The sequence below is a fragment of the Takifugu flavidus genome, chromosome 3 (genome assembly GCF_003711565.1).
Source record: "Takifugu flavidus isolate HTHZ2018 chromosome 3, ASM371156v2, whole genome shotgun sequence".
Taxonomy (NCBI): Eukaryota; Metazoa; Chordata; class Actinopteri; order Tetraodontiformes; family Tetraodontidae; genus Takifugu; species Takifugu flavidus.
The window spans coordinates 2,998,627-3,012,233 of NC_079522.1; the positions used below are offsets into that span (position 1 = coordinate 2,998,627).

At 54.1% G+C, this 13,607-nt stretch overlaps 3 protein-coding genes, 1 long non-coding RNA gene and 1 other non-coding gene across 6 annotated transcripts; 2 read left to right on the forward strand and 3 right to left on the reverse strand.

The window, feature by feature from the left end:
* Positions 1–183: 183 nt before the first annotated feature.
* LOC130522087 (uncharacterized) lies at positions 184–675 on the forward strand. The gene is made up of 2 exons (XR_008949540.1): positions 184–437; positions 529–675. It is a non-coding gene; the product is annotated as an uncharacterized LOC130522087 (long non-coding RNA).
* On the reverse strand, positions 554–4,455 carry haus6 (HAUS augmin-like complex, subunit 6). The gene is made up of 14 exons (XM_057026040.1): positions 4,064–4,455; positions 3,893–3,988; positions 3,732–3,810; positions 3,499–3,631; positions 3,284–3,428; positions 2,893–2,955; positions 2,761–2,818; positions 2,517–2,690; positions 2,234–2,430; positions 2,030–2,159; positions 1,800–1,966; positions 1,389–1,590; positions 1,195–1,324; positions 554–1,131 (listed from the first exon to the last, which is right to left on the reverse strand). The coding sequence occupies exons 1-14, from the start codon at positions 4,195–4,197 to the stop codon at positions 722–724; spliced, it is 2,118 nt and encodes a 705-aa protein (XP_056882020.1). The 5' UTR covers positions 4,198–4,455; the 3' UTR covers positions 554–721.
* On the reverse strand, positions 1,647–1,776 carry LOC130523493 (small Cajal body-specific RNA 8). The gene has a single exon (XR_008949900.1). It is a non-coding gene; the product is annotated as a small Cajal body-specific RNA 8 (non-coding RNA).
* A 330-nt stretch (positions 4,456–4,785) lies between the features above and the next one.
* Positions 4,786–8,677, reverse strand: plaa (phospholipase A2-activating protein). Its single transcript, XM_057026039.1, has 14 exons — positions 8,439–8,677; positions 7,902–8,095; positions 7,724–7,824; positions 7,533–7,653; positions 7,301–7,468; positions 7,085–7,220; positions 6,840–7,009; positions 6,615–6,766; positions 6,281–6,500; positions 6,139–6,204; positions 5,997–6,068; positions 5,816–5,923; positions 5,582–5,746; positions 4,786–5,453 (listed from the first exon to the last, which is right to left on the reverse strand). The coding sequence occupies exons 1-14, from the start codon at positions 8,585–8,587 to the stop codon at positions 4,885–4,887; spliced, it is 2,391 nt and encodes a 796-aa protein (XP_056882019.1). The 5' UTR covers positions 8,588–8,677; the 3' UTR covers positions 4,786–4,884.
* Positions 8,678–9,138: 461 nt separating this feature from the next.
* zdhhc21 (zinc finger DHHC-type palmitoyltransferase 21) lies at positions 9,139–12,470 on the forward strand. 2 transcript variants are annotated; one of them, XM_057026084.1, is made up of 8 exons: positions 9,139–9,269; positions 9,610–9,902; positions 9,975–10,073; positions 10,143–10,254; positions 10,335–10,473; positions 10,544–10,660; positions 10,759–10,802; positions 10,889–12,470. In XM_057026084.1, the coding sequence occupies exons 2-8, from the start codon at positions 9,749–9,751 to the stop codon at positions 11,019–11,021; spliced, it is 798 nt and encodes a 265-aa protein (XP_056882064.1). In that variant the 5' UTR covers positions 9,139–9,269; positions 9,610–9,748; the 3' UTR covers positions 11,022–12,470. The 2 variants fall into 2 exon arrangements, with proteins under 2 accessions (XP_056882064.1, XP_056882065.1); XM_057026085.1 differs by having other exon boundaries at positions 9,180–9,269; positions 9,715–9,902.
* Positions 12,471–13,607: the final 1,137 nt, after the last annotated feature.

The window sequence follows — 13,607 nt, forward strand, 5'->3', positions numbered from 1 at the left end:
TCGGTTCGACACGCATTTCCCATCCGGATCAGCTTCTCTCACGAATTAACCGCAAGATGATCGAATTTATCGGAAAAGGGATCGGATCCTACTTGGAAAGATTCGGAAATACGTTAAGTTCGCGGGGTTTAACCTGTGAGATTACATCCGTTGGTTTTGCATTTTGTTCCGCATTTATTGTTGCGAAAACACCAGAAATATTCTTTAACTCAGGAGCCTATTTAGGCTGAGAATATTCGCAATACACGCAGATGAAAACCATTTGTGTTGGACGGAGTTTGCAGCGTCTTGGAGTCCAACGGTGTTTTATTGTGAAGGCGGACATCGCGTTTCCGGCTTCCCTTCGTCTTTTCCGGTGACTTGATCACAGCCGGGCGCTCTGTCGCCCCCTGTCGCCCGTGAGCGGGATTGACAGCAGTGAATAAGTGGAGCAACAGGTGCGTCACAAGTTCAGGTTAAACGAAAAGTTGCAGCCGCAAATTTCATCTTGGAAACTTTTCATTCCTGTTCCGGTTTCAAATATTTCAGGAGGTGTGAAGAGAGAGAGAGAAGCTCAACAAGGGATGTTTTTATTGTCCAAAGGCCTGATGGTCTTACTCACATATTTACAAAGTCAACATGGTGTAAACACTGGAGAGAGTGCAAATAAACAGGAAGTGGTTCCTTTTTTACGCATGAGCAGCGTTCACACAGAATAAACCATTTAGAGGCAGTTCAAAGTTCAACACTTCCTGTCGTCGATGGGGGAGAAGGTGATCAGGTTGGGGAGGACGTACTCCCGCGTCTTGGGCGAGGACGGCGTCTCCAGACTGTCCAGGTCCAGTGAGAACACTTTCTCTGTGGTTCCCGTCAAGTCCACGCGCCAGTCCTGGCCCGACGCAGAGACGTCCTGGTCCGGCGTCCCCAGGCGGTCCAGGAAGGAGCCGTCCTCCTCGTCCAGGCTCGGCAGCTCGGGCAGCGTTTCCTGTTCCAGCCCGAACAGAACGCCGTCGTCGCCGCTCGCGTCGATGGACAAGGTGTCCCAAAGAGGCGGTGGGGTGCGTGAGGGCGCCTCCTGCTGGCCAGGGCGGCCCAGTTTCTCCGCTCGGTCCTCCTCCACGGCTTTGCGCCACGAGCTCTTGACGTCTGAAACTGAGAACACGGTTTTAGTCAGCACGCAGCGGCCCAACGGGCTCGGAGCGGCTCTGGACCCACTCAGGCTGTCGGGGGTGCGAGGCAGCTGCTTCCTGGTGGAGAACGGGTCCGTGTGAAGCGTGCCGAGCAGAGACTCCAGGTCCACAGCTTTGACTCCGCCCTCTGAAGGAGTCGCCACAGCATCTGCAAACTGGCGGACAGCAGTGAGGAGCTGCCCCACAACCCCGCTCCCAACAGTGACATCATCACCCCACCTGAGCCGCCAGGTTCTCCCACTCCAGCTCTAAAATCTCCGTCTCGGACCTCACGCCCTTCGTGGCGTTCTTCACCGCGGCCTGAAGTTCTACACCGACCTGAGCGACGGGCGTCCTCGGAGACGGCGGCGTGTCCAACAGCCAGTCCAGGGAGGTGTTCGCCTGCAATGGCGCCCTGTCAGCAGGAGCGGCGGCTTCAGGACTGAAACAGTCAGCACAAATCAGGACTGTTAGCATCGTTAGCATCAGGCTAAGGGCGAGTGTCTGCTCCGTATCTGTCCGCGGCGATTTCCCTCAACTCGCCGCGGTCATCAGAGAGCAGGAATTCTGTCGGGAGACGCGTGACGGACGGGCCAGTGCTCAGGCCTGCCCAGGTATCTGCCCCCCATCGCAGCACAGCTGCCCCAGTACCTGCTCCGGCCGGGGCGCCTCGGCTCCACTTCCTGTGCTTCGGGCTCCACTTCCTGTGGTCGCGGCTCACCCAGAAGCGCGGCAGGAAACTGGGAGAAGACGCTGAAGCTGGCGTCGGCCACTGGTTCGAAGGACAGCGGCGCCATCGGCGACAGGAGCCCCACGGCCTGAAAGACAGGCCTGAGTAACCACGGCGACGGAGGCGTTCTCATTGCTGCGGCCACACTCACGTGGTCCTCCTGGAGGAAAGCGGCGAGCGGAGAATCCCGCAGCGTTTGCGACCACTTCCTGTCCCAGTTGGCCTCCAGCTCTTGGACGCCGTTCCTGGCTTCGGGAATCGCATCCTTGGAGATCTTCTGCCTGTAAAGTGAGGAATCAGAAGCCAGTTTGGGCCGGAACGCCGAGCATCAGCGGCGTGAGGGCGGCAGACGCACCGGAGGAGCTGCAGACTCTGCAGCGCCCGCGACATCTGCCCACGCGTGTCCTGCAGCCGCGCCGCGCCCACGCCCGCTCCGGGGGCGTCGGGGAGCCGGCGCCGCTCCTCCCGCAGCAGCTGCAGGCTCTGGGTCGTCAGCTCCAGCAGACACAGCAGGTCCAGCTGGCCACGCTCGTACAGGCGGCCCGAGCTCAGCTGCAGAACATCAGAACCGGTTGAGGCTCCAGGTCTGGGAACACCACGGACGCCGGGAACGCCACAGACGCCGGGATCACCCTCACCTGGTGAGGCAGCTGCTCCACACGCGCCTGCAGGCTCTGGGGGACGGTCAGGACCCGATCGGTCCCGTCCAGGACGTACTGGTCCACCTCTCCCTGCAGAACGCTTCCCACAGCTTCCTGCTCGGCTTTGATGCTGGACAGCATTCCATCAACGGTGGCCCAGAGGGAGCGAACCTGAGGGGACCAACGGCTGAGCGAAGCGTCGCGGCGGCGAGTCGCAGCGGCGCCGCGGTCGGACACTCACCTTTCTGATCTTCTCAGCTGGAGAAGCTCCGTGTGAGGAGGAGACGTCGCCGTGGCGCCTGCACACACGTTTACAACGGGGCGAATTCAGTTCCTTCCTCCCAGACGAGCAACAGACGAGACTTTCACCCACCTGAGGAGCTCGTCGTACTTGGCTCCTTCTGCTCGGAGGTCCTTCACAGATTGAACCAGCAGCCTGCAACACAGCGACCAGCTGAGTGATGAAGGCAGGAGGCCGCGCTTTGAGCGTTAGCGCCGATGCTAACGCTGGTTCAGGTGAACGAAAACGTGGGGTCCGGGTCCGAGAGGACGTCACAGAACCTTCCTGCTCTGAAGCGTCTCTTAAAAAAGGCTTTTGCTTCGCCTTTGCTAACGAGATGGGCGGAGCTTTAATCAGCCAATCAGAAACACCCACAAAGGCAACGTTTCCGAGGCTCTGAAGTTGTTAGCGTCATCATATGATTAGAAACCAAACGGAGTTTACCGCGGCGACGTCATCTGTGTGATGGGCCGACAGGACTTACTGGGCTCTCCTCTGGTACTCGTGGAGGAAGCGATCCTGCTCCACGGCGGTCCTCAGGAACCTCCTGTGGACCAGCTCCAAGCGCTTGGCGGCCACGTTGAGCGAGGAGGCGGGCGTGGCGGCGGCCTCGGGAACCCAGCTGCCCTCTGTCAGAACCATCCAAGATCATCAGACCCACCTGGACGCAGGCGTGTGGCGCCCAGGTGCAGCACGCACCTGTGTGGAAGGTCTTCATCTCCTGCAGCATGACGTGATGGGCCAAACTCAGCATCAGGCTGGTGAACTTGGGTCCTCCGGGCGAGAGGAACAAGGACGCCGCCACTCTGGATCCTGCGTTGGCTCCTTCGTCCTGGAGACAATGTCCAGGCGGTTTCATTGGGCATCGATTTCAGACATTTTGAGGGTTTGTTGCTGAAAAGTGGCTCCTTCAGAAACAAACTGCTTCTTACCATAATTTCTCGCAGCCAGGCACAGGTGACTTTACGGAACTCTGCGTCCGCTTTGTGACTCGTAATCGGCCAGCAGAACCTAAACGGGTCAAAGGCGGTGCTTTAGGACGTATTCTGGACCGGGCCAGTAAAGAACCCCGGCCGGTCGGGTCCGGGTTTACCTGTACGCTTCACTGAACCGCGTCGGGTTCAACTTGTCCAACAGAAAATGGGTGACTATGTAGAAAGCGTCTTTATTGGGTTTGTCGAACATGTTCCTGGAAATGAGAGCAGAAATGAGCGTTAATGTGTTGGAGTCGCGAGAGTAGAGTAGAAAACGGAGTCCGGCTCACGGTCCCAGGTTGATGTGTTTCACGTTGGATTTGCCGATGGATGAAGTCGCGGAGTCCGGTTGAAATCCCAACCCAAGGAGGGAGAACCATAAATATTTCCCATTTCTTTTCTGCAACGAAGCCGGGTTCGCCATGTTTGTGAAGAGGCGGATCGAACACTCTCCACTGGGTGCAGCTGCTAGCTGCTAGCCTCTCGGGATGCTAATGAACGCAGAGAGACGCGCTTCGTCACTGTCCAAAAAATTACAGGACTAAATAGAACAATTTCACCGTGAGCTGTGGATACGTGACGTTTGAGTTCATCGTTCCGAGCTAAAATCCCGTAATTGTAGGAAAAAAATAGAGCAACACCAGATGCCGCCAATTTTTCTAATGAATAACCGGAAGTTACTGAAAACTTCTTCCGGGTCAGAGTTGAAACGGTCGATGAAAACTTCCGGTTTGAGGAAAACAAATACTCCTTAGCTTGTCAATTAAAAATGTTTTTAACTGTTATACATTTGCGTTTATAAATGTCGATTTCATTTTTAAATAAAAGTCCTTCCTGGGAAAACGACAAATTAAACTCAAAGTAAAATGGAATGAGTTTCATCATTAAATCCAGATTAAAATGAGCGATTGTGAGGGAAGATAATTATGTTTGCCCACAGAGGCCGAGAAAATCTCTGGCCTTCAATGAATGAAATGTGTCGAAGACAAATGGACGCAGTCTTGGAAAGAAGTGTGTTTTAAATCTTTACTCATTGTTTCAGACCCGCAGTCACATGCATTCACACTCTTCATCACACCGATCAAGACTGTGGTTTTCCTAAGCACTGACGTCACTGGAGTTCTTTTAAAACCAGCCGACAACACTCGGCCACCTTGGACGGCTCGGAGCCCGATGAATATTTTGAAATCTGCGAGTTGACCCCCAGTGAGCGAGCCAGATCCTGAGCCGTCTTGTCAAAGGCCACGGTGGTTCCCAGCGCCACCAGCAGCCTGAACACGGCCTCCTTGTCCTGCACCGTCTCCAGAGCTTTGCTGACCACCGACAGGCACTGCGCCTTGGCCTCCAGGTCGGGCTGACTGTGCAGGCAGCCCGCGTAGTTCAACGCCACTGTTGCCAGGGCGATGTGGATGTTCTTGTTGCAGACGGCGGACAAGTCGGCAGCGCGTGACAGCACGGTGTCACGGTGGGCCATGAGGAGGGCGCGACCCTGTCTGCCGCTGAAGCAGTTGCACAGAGTCCTCAGGGCCAACATCTGGTTGGCGGGCCGGCCCTCAGGACTCATCAGGCTCAGCAGGTGGTTGCACAGCTGGATTCCCTCTGCTTCCCCGCAGAGGCGCTCGTTGACCAGCGGGTGGCGCACTGCCAGTCTTAGAATGTCCAGGACAGGAAAGACGATGTCTGCAGGGAAATAAAGGACTCCGGTTGGTGAATTCTGCCCCATCACTCATTCAGTCATCAAGTTTCAGGGGTTTTGGGAGGAGGGTTGTGGAAACGACTGAGCTGAACCTCCCCTCTCAGGGTCGTACCTTCGGGCCAGTGCACGGCCTTCCACAGCAGGCTCATCTGCTGAAGGGTGGGGGGAGGTTTGGAGGGGTCAGACACAGCCTCCAGCAGCCCCTCCAGGGTGTCCAGCGTCTCCTCCGTGAGCCTGTGCTCAGGAGGCGTGCCTTCGTTCAGCTCCTTCAGCTTAGCTGGTGAGGAGCAAACAGAGCGGTCAGACAGACAGGAAGTGGGACTGGACGTTAGCTCCACCCACTCACCAAAGATCTGGGAGGTGTTGGCTTGCTCGAAGGTCACGGCTTCCGTTTTGGGGAAGTAGATGTTGGTGGTGGTGTGTCTGAGGGCTGCTGAGGAGTAGGCGCCTCCACCTGAGGAGCGAGCACATCTTAACTCCAGCGCCTGTTGCCCACTCTGTCTGTGTCTACCTGCTGCTCCGCTCACCTGTGAATGGGTCGGCCACGCCCACTGGAGCGCTGGGGTCGGGACCCGATCCGGGGATGTAGCGACCGGAGCCTGTGTGGAGGGAACGTGGCGTGAGAGCAGGATCTCCTGCGGCGAAGAAGCCTGCGGGGAAACGGTTTACCTGTGAACGGATCGGCGCCGAATCCTGAGCGGCCATCAGAGGCTCCGGGGACGTAGCGAGCTCCTCCTGTCGGGACACAAAAGCACCCGTTGGGCCCGACCCTGTTTGACACGGCTGGCTCAGACCCCCGCCTGGGACTCACCGGTGAAGGGGTCGGCGACGCCCGGTGCTGACGGCCCCACCACGTGACCTTTGGTGTTCTCAATTATGAAGTTGGCGACCTGGTCGAGGAACATGGGACTGAGGTCGTTCCTCTGTAAGAAGTTGTGGGCGGTCAGCCAGGGGTCCTCGGACACGCTGTAGGGCAGCTTCAAAGACGGCCCCCCCTCGTTGATGTCGATGGTGAAGACGTAGTCGTACTCCTGCCACGACAGGACAGAGCATCACTGCGACCACGCCGCGGTCTCACCTGCAGGTTCTGATCATTTGTGACGACACCAGAGGAGATCCGGAGCCGGCCAGTCAGCTCTCGTTACCTTCCCCTCGTACATGACGCTCTTGGAGGTCTGCTGGTTGGAACCTGCCACCACGTCTCCGATCTTCACCCAGCGGTCGTCAGCGACGCTCCACTGATACGCCTCCACCTTCTGCCCCTCTTTAATGAGCCGCGTTTGTCCGTCACGTTGACCTGCAGCAAACACACTTCCTGTTATTCTGGGTGACTCCCCTGGTCTGCTGCTTCTCTTCCAGTATTTGCTGACCAGGCTCAGCCAGGTGTTCTCTGCCAGGCAGGTCCTCCAGCTTGATGTCCCCCAGGTCGCCGGTCTTGGGATCGATGGTGGCTCTAGCTAGCTCGTCTTCAAAGGCTTGAAGGTCCTCGGGGCTGGCCGTGCGGTCCTCCGCCTCGGTGAACACTCGGATAATCCCGTCGCTACGAGCAGAAGAACGAATAATCCAACCAGGAACGGCCAACCAGGAAGACTGTCCCACATCCGTGTCCCGTTACCTGGCTCCCACCACAACGTCTCCATTGGGCAGAATGCAGCAGCACCAGACCGACTGGGCGGGCAGGCGGATGGTCTGAGAACACTCCCCCCCCCTCCATATCCTCAACGACCTGTCCTCTCCTGTGCTAATGAAATCTGACAGAAGGACATCAGCAACGGTTGCCTCCTGCCTCCTGCCGGGAGCCAAAGCTAAAAGAAGGGAGCGAACATCAAACCTTGGCTGTTGGGGAAGACCGCCATGCTGTAGATGTAGTTGGTGTGGCTGTGGTACACCTGTACACACTCTCCCGTCACCAGCCACCGTCTGACGCTCGTGTCGTTGCTGCAAGAGAAGAACTCAGTGCTGCTGATGACGGCGAGTCCTCGCACGCAGTCCTCGTGACCTACAGCAGAGTCGCATCGGTTAAATCGTGCAGCAATGACAACAGAGGGGCCGCTTCCACCAACCTGTAAACGTCCTGTCGCAGTGGCCCGCCCTCCAGAGCTTGATGGTCTTATCTGCGGAGCCCGAGAGCATGAGGCCCTGCTCAGGGAGGATGAGCACAGCCCACACTGCAGCCGAGTGACCCTGCAGCCCGAGCAAACGTCTGTCAGCACCCGTCCGCCCTCGCCACCACAGAAAGCATTTCCCTACAAACCTCCAAGGTCATCATGCACTTCTCGTTGAGCCAGACTTTGGCGGTGGAGTCCCAGGAGCCACTGAGCAGAGTTCCGAACTTACCGGACGACAACGTGCAAACTGCAGGGAGGAGAAGAGCAGCGGGATCAACGTGGCTCTTCAGGCGATGTGATGGGACAGAGGAGGAAAAGGCTCACCTGTGTTTTTGTGGCCCTTCAGGATGTACAGAGGCTGCTCTTGATCCAGGGAGAAAACACAGATGTTGTTGTCGTTTCCACCCGTCGCGATGAGCCCTCGGGGGTATTTGTCAGTGGGTGCAATCATACAGACGCAGGACACAAAGTTGGAGTGTCCGGACACGCAGTGCATCTCTGAGAAGCCTCCGTCCGGGCTGTCAGCGAGGAAAAACACACGAAAATGGGGTTGAGCGACCTCCAAAGAGGCATCGGCCCGGAGGGGCTGCCGAGGTCTGCCGGCTCAGCTCAGTCTGAGCCAACACAAATGAATGACAAAGCTAATTTGAGTGGATGTTAACAAACGACTTCCATGTTCATTTAGCCACAAATGTCTAAAGAAAACTTTGTGATTCGCAAACGACTTAACGTCTCCCTCGCTGCTCTTTCTTTTTAAAAAAAAAAAAAAAACACCTTTCCAGAGCGACAATCTAACATGTTAAATGATATGAAACTCAGCCAAACAACACAATTCCTGGCTAGCATGCTAGCGTTAGCTACCTTGAGTTTGGGACCCAGACTCTTCCGGTTCGGTCTCTGGACACAGACACGAACGCTCCCTCGGGGAAAACAGTCGATGCGAGTCCCCTAACATCCATTTCATGACCGGGGATGGAGCACCGGAGCTTGTAGGAGTTGGAAGATGCCATTTTACCCCCCAGCTACAGCGAAACTACCGCGTGATAGTTAATGCTAAGCGGCGTCGCTGTCAACAAACGCCGGCCGTTAGCGGAAGTTTGATTACGTCACCAGATTTACCAATAAAATTAAACTATCAAAATGTATTTGAAGCTGGTTTCATACTATTATTGCCGAGGAAATTACCTTCGATTTTTGATTCTGTCGTGAGAAAAAAACAAATCCCTTCTATTTTAAAAGGCTCGGCCAGAAGACGTTGAAACACAAAGGAATACAGGAGGATTTCAAGATTTTATACATTTATTTTATTATTATTTTAAAGCGCTTTTGCCAATATCCTCGAGATATTGCGGCTCCAGGTCCCTCACATTCTTTGGGACTCTGGGCTTTTACTCGCATTTCACCGGCTGGTGGCAGCAGCGAGTCGCGTCTCCGTCAACACAGCGGGCGAAACACGCAACAGCGCGGACACGCAGTCAACATGACACGTAATTTATTATTCAACTAATAAAATACTAGTCAGGAAAAATATTTACAAATATTTTAACCCCCAAAATGGGTCAAATAAATGTGTTTTAGGGAGCGGAAGCGCGGTCTTTTATTCTGGTAGTAATGGACAGCAGCTTCCGGCCAGCCCACAGACGCACTGATGAGGAAGTGATAAATTCGCGCAGCGTAAAGGACACAGACCAAGTATGAAGCTTTTTATTCACTAAATGGATCAAATCGGTGATATTCTGACGACAGGGAGCCGCGTTAGCCGTTAGCCAGCCGCTAACGGCTAACGCGGCTCCGCAGGCGGGAGGAACCCGAGAAGAATCAATTTGGGGCCAAAATCACTGATAATCCTGATGTTTTACACCGTCTCAGGTTGTTTGATGTTGAGATCAGAGGCCGATGCTCACGACCAGGATCTGAGCATCAGGACTGAGGCCTGGATCAAACCAAACATTGCTTTATTGACAGAATTGGCCCCAAAAGTCGGGCTTTGGGGTCTCGGCTTCCTGTTTGTAACCTTAAATCTTCTCTGAAGGTCTTCAGCTGTTTTCCAGGCCCCAGAACCGTGTTCGGACCCATGTGACCGCCGGGCGGCTCCTGCTGGTTGCTTCACTCCTGTCTTTCCTCCTGTGGGCTCCAGGAGTGGTCCCGTGGCGGCGGCAGCAGCGGCGGCCATGAAGCTCCGCCTACACTTCGTGGTCGACCCCATGGGCTGGCTGTGCGTCAGCCTGGTGTTGGGGGTCTGGTTCTACAACACCGTCTTTGTCCCCCAGCTGGTGCTATTCCCACACTACAGCGAAGGTCACATCCCCTGGACCGTCGTCGTCTGTGAGTGTTGCCGTCGGCGACGGGGCGCAGCCTCCCTGCCGCGCGGCGCCGCTAACGCTCGTGTGTGTGCAGGTTATTACGCAGCGTCGGCGCTCTGCCTCGCCGCCCTGCTCAGAGCCTCCACCGCGGATCCAGGACGCCTTCCTGCGGAGCCCCACATACCTCAGTCAGGTAAGACCCGGCGCCGCCCACAGGCCCGCCCAGGCCCCGCCCACACTCACTGTTGCTTTGACAACGCAGAGCGGCAACACTGGGAGCTGTGCAACAAGTGCAACCTGATGCGGCCCAAGAGGTCGCACCACTGCAGCCGCTGCGGCCACTGCGTCCGGCGCATGGACCACCACTGCCCCTGGTGGGAGCGCACACGCACACACACACACACGCACGCACACACACACGCACACACACGCCTCACGGCTCCCTGCTCTCCAGGATCAACAACTGCGTCGGCGAGGACAACCACTGGCTCTTCCTGCAGCTCTGCTTCTACACGCAGCTGCTCAGCCTCTTCACGCTGCTGCTCGACTTCTGTCAGTATTACTACTTCCTGCCGCTGACCCGCCTCGATCAGGTAGCGTCGCCGCCGCCGCCCCGCCGCCGGGTGGGCGGAGCAGGAGCCCACTGACCTTTTGTCCTTCCAGGAGCGGTTCGCCACCCGCCACGAGCTGGCGCTGCTCCGCCTCTCGGCGCTCATGGCCCTGCTCATGTTCGGGGGGATGTCCGGCCTCTTTTACACGCAGCTGACGGGGATCCTGTCGGTGAGTCCGCCCGCATGCTACGCGTGCTAAGGTGTTAGCACCACCTTGTAGTTTATGGGTAATTGAGCGCGTGTTGACGTGGTCTCGTCGCCCCCCAGGACACGACCACCATCGAGAAGATGGCCCACTTTTCCAACGAGATGTGAGTCACCTTTACCTCTCCGTCACACGTTAGCTAAGCTAGCCTCCGTTAGCCTTTAGGCTAACCGTCTGTTCCCGGCTCCTCAGGTTCACTTCCAAGAGGTCCTGGCAGTTCGCCCTGGCGGAGGTTTGTGGAACTCGCTGGAAGCTCTTGTGGTTCCTCCCCCTGCGGAGCCGGCAGCCGCTCCAGGGGGGGCGCTACAGCCGCGCCCACGTGTAGCCTGTTCGCGCTCCTTGACCCCCCCTGCACAGGCGGGGGCGTCACACTCTTCCTTCCTGGGGGGGGCACCATCGGAATATTTTTTTTGTCTAAATCGATCAGAATCGGAAATGCTCGAAATCAATGTTTGTTTATTTGTTTGTTTTTGTCCCACCCGTGACCCCCCCCCCCCCCCAAGTGACTTAGCCGCCACTCTTTAATCAGCTCAAACGGAGCGACACTAACTCCAGGAAGTCCGTTTTTGTTGGATGTTTGTGCCTTTTAAAGCTGTTTTTAGGTCGTTTCACCTGTTTTAGCGCTCGTGCTTTGATCCTCCTTTGGTCTTTGGTTCTTTGATCAGCTGAGGTGCTGCGAATGTTCCAGAACCCTTTTCTGGCTTCAGACGACCAGAACCTTTCAGAACCGCGAGCTTTGATTTTTATAAAACGGCCCATTTAAGCAACGAAACGAGCTTTTTAGGAAAACTTAAAAACCATCAAAAATGATTCCTGAAAACATTCCAACATTCTTCAAAAGGGAATTTTGCTTCTCTGTGACACAAAACCGCTGCTGTATTTAACGTCACCATAGCTTAGCATCAAAATTAACCGTTAATACTTTCCTAGCATAAATCTGAACTAGCTTGTCACTAAAAGCTGCTAATTCTTCCAAAGTTCTGAAAATCGATGCGATCGATCACCCAAAAATACCAACTAGCTTTGTGTCTGTTTATATCATGTGACGCTCGGTAGCGTAGCTTTGTACAGAAGTAGCAGAATTATATCACCTTATTTAACATAATAACATTTATTTATGAAGGTTTGTGGATATTTAGGGATGCTACAGGATTCACGCTACAATACTACTAGCATAGCATCGTTGTTGCTGTCCTCCATCTGTTGACAGTTCGGTAGATTTATGCTAGCAAAGCTCGTCTACTTTGGAAAACAATATCCGGCTAGTTTAAAGTGCCTTCGTATGTCACCTGTGGATCAATGTCGTCTTGTTTTAGAAGCCAAAGACGCGAGAAAAATGCACGTTTCAGCGACTAGCGGCCCCGAGCTAATGCACTGATTTTCCACGTCTGTTCTCTCCTTTTTTTTTACTGATTTTTATATCTGGTGTTTTTCCTGATTTGAACGTTTACGTGGTGCAAAATTCTGATCAGGATTTTTTTAAATGTTCTTTTTGCTGTGAAACTTCGGGCCTACGTGTGGATCAATCCCGCAGCGATCGGATTATTAGGGATCAATAAGATTTGTTAGCAATAACCAACTCCAGCTCAGCGATGGCGTTCCCCAGGGTCGGCTCTTTGGGGCTCTGCCGCTCTTGTTTTGCTGTTTGTTTTATGTTGAAACACTGGAAACGTTTTATCAACTCAATATTTCACAAATCCGAGTTTGTTTGTTTTTATCGTATAAAAACACCTATTAAATCACAAACATATTCAAATAAAAGAGATTCTGGGTACGTTTTCTGTCTTTAGCTTCATTGCTAACTGTGAATCACGAGCCTTTACCGCCTGCTAGCTAAAGAACGCTGCTAGCAGCCTCAGCAGATGTTGCTTCTTGTCTTTGTCCCCTCGGTCATGAGCTCCTTATCTGCTCACAGAAGCTGCAGCTAAAATGTTACAAGACAACAGCCTAAAAATCGTGATGCGTAAAATGAAATTAAAAATAATCGTCTTTAATTTGAGGCCCCGGCAGAGATGCAAAATTAAAGTTTTCCGTCTACGAAGGCAGCAGACTTGATTCAGTTTGGTTGGCCAACTGAGATAATTCAATAAGTGACCACCTGCTAGCTTACAGTCGGAGACATCTGGCCCAACAAAAGAAATAATTAGCGGCGTGAATATAAAGTCGGCGGCCATTTAAACGTCTCAGACTCGAAGCTTGGCTGCTGTTTTTAAGCCTCGGAGGAGGATTAAGAGCAGGAGATGGACCGAGAGCTTTATTATTCCAGCTCTAATGTAGCGATGTAGCATAGATGCTATATAGGCTGGTAACCACCTGCTGCTCAGGTCCGCTAGCCAAGATTCTACAAAGGTTAAAACCCAAAAACCCAAATATCGTCTAAAGATTGCGTAGCAGACTCCCTCACCTCTAATCAAAGATATTGTTCTGTGCTGTAATTGGATTGTTGAGCGCCCGCTGACGCGCCGCCGCGTTCCTCCACGTCCAGCTCAACATGCTCAACACGCAGGTATTGATTGGCCTATTGATTTTGTCAATAAGCTCTTTGTAAATGCTAACAATCCAATTAAAGGTTGAACGTGAAACGGCTAATCCAATCAAGGCCATGAAACGTATCGATTTGGGCCTCAGAACCGACACGTTGGCGCGTCTCCCGCGGCGCCGCCTTTCTCCTGGAGGGAAAAAGGAAACCCGAGTTTCTGCGCACGTTTAGTCAAGAAGCAACAGTTGCTCGGACAAATGGCACCGACTTAAAATGCTAATTATCTCATGATCTAAAGCTAACCACGTAGCCAAAACCTTGATCCTGATCTTGTTTCTGAAGTTGACTGAATGTAGTTCTGACGTGTTGCTAACGGCTAAAAGCTGAAAGGACGCGGTTGCTTCGCTCGTTAGCACAGCTGCGGTTGTTGCT

What these genes read in the sequence shown, in the direction of transcription:
- plaa (XM_057026039.1), bottom strand. Translation starts at nt 8,587, where the DNA reads ATGGCATCTTCCAACTCCTACAAGCTCCGGTGCTCCATCCCCGGTCAT. An exon ending in CGTCGCCGACCCCTTCACCG is followed by an intron (nt 6,205 to 6,280) that starts GTGAGTCCCAGG and finishes GTGTCCCGACAG; the next exon opens with GAGGAGCTCGCTACGTCCCC. An exon ending in GGCCGTGCACTGGCCCGAAG is followed by an intron (nt 5,454 to 5,581) that starts GTACGACCCTGA and finishes ATTTCCCTGCAG; the next exon opens with ACATCGTCTTTCCTGTCCTG.
- zdhhc21 (XM_057026084.1), top strand. Translation starts at nt 9,749, where the DNA reads ATGAAGCTCCGCCTACACTTCGTGGTCGACCCCATGGGCTGGCTGTGC. An exon ending in CGCTGACCCGCCTCGATCAG is followed by an intron (nt 10,474 to 10,543) that starts GTAGCGTCGCCG and finishes TTGTCCTTCCAG; the next exon opens with GAGCGGTTCGCCACCCGCCA. An exon ending in AGCTGACGGGGATCCTGTCG is followed by an intron (nt 10,661 to 10,758) that starts GTGAGTCCGCCC and finishes GTCGCCCCCCAG; the next exon opens with GACACGACCACCATCGAGAA.
- haus6 (XM_057026040.1), bottom strand. Translation starts at nt 4,197, where the DNA reads ATGGCGAACCCGGCTTCGTTGCAGAAAAGAAATGGGAAATATTTATGG. An exon ending in GAGTACCAGAGGAGAGCCCA is followed by an intron (nt 2,956 to 3,283) that starts GTAAGTCCTGTC and finishes GCTGTGTTGCAG; the next exon opens with GCTGCTGGTTCAATCTGTGA. An exon ending in CTTTCCTCCAGGAGGACCAC is followed by an intron (nt 1,967 to 2,029) that starts GTGAGTGTGGCC and finishes CCTGTCTTTCAG; the next exon opens with GCCGTGGGGCTCCTGTCGCC.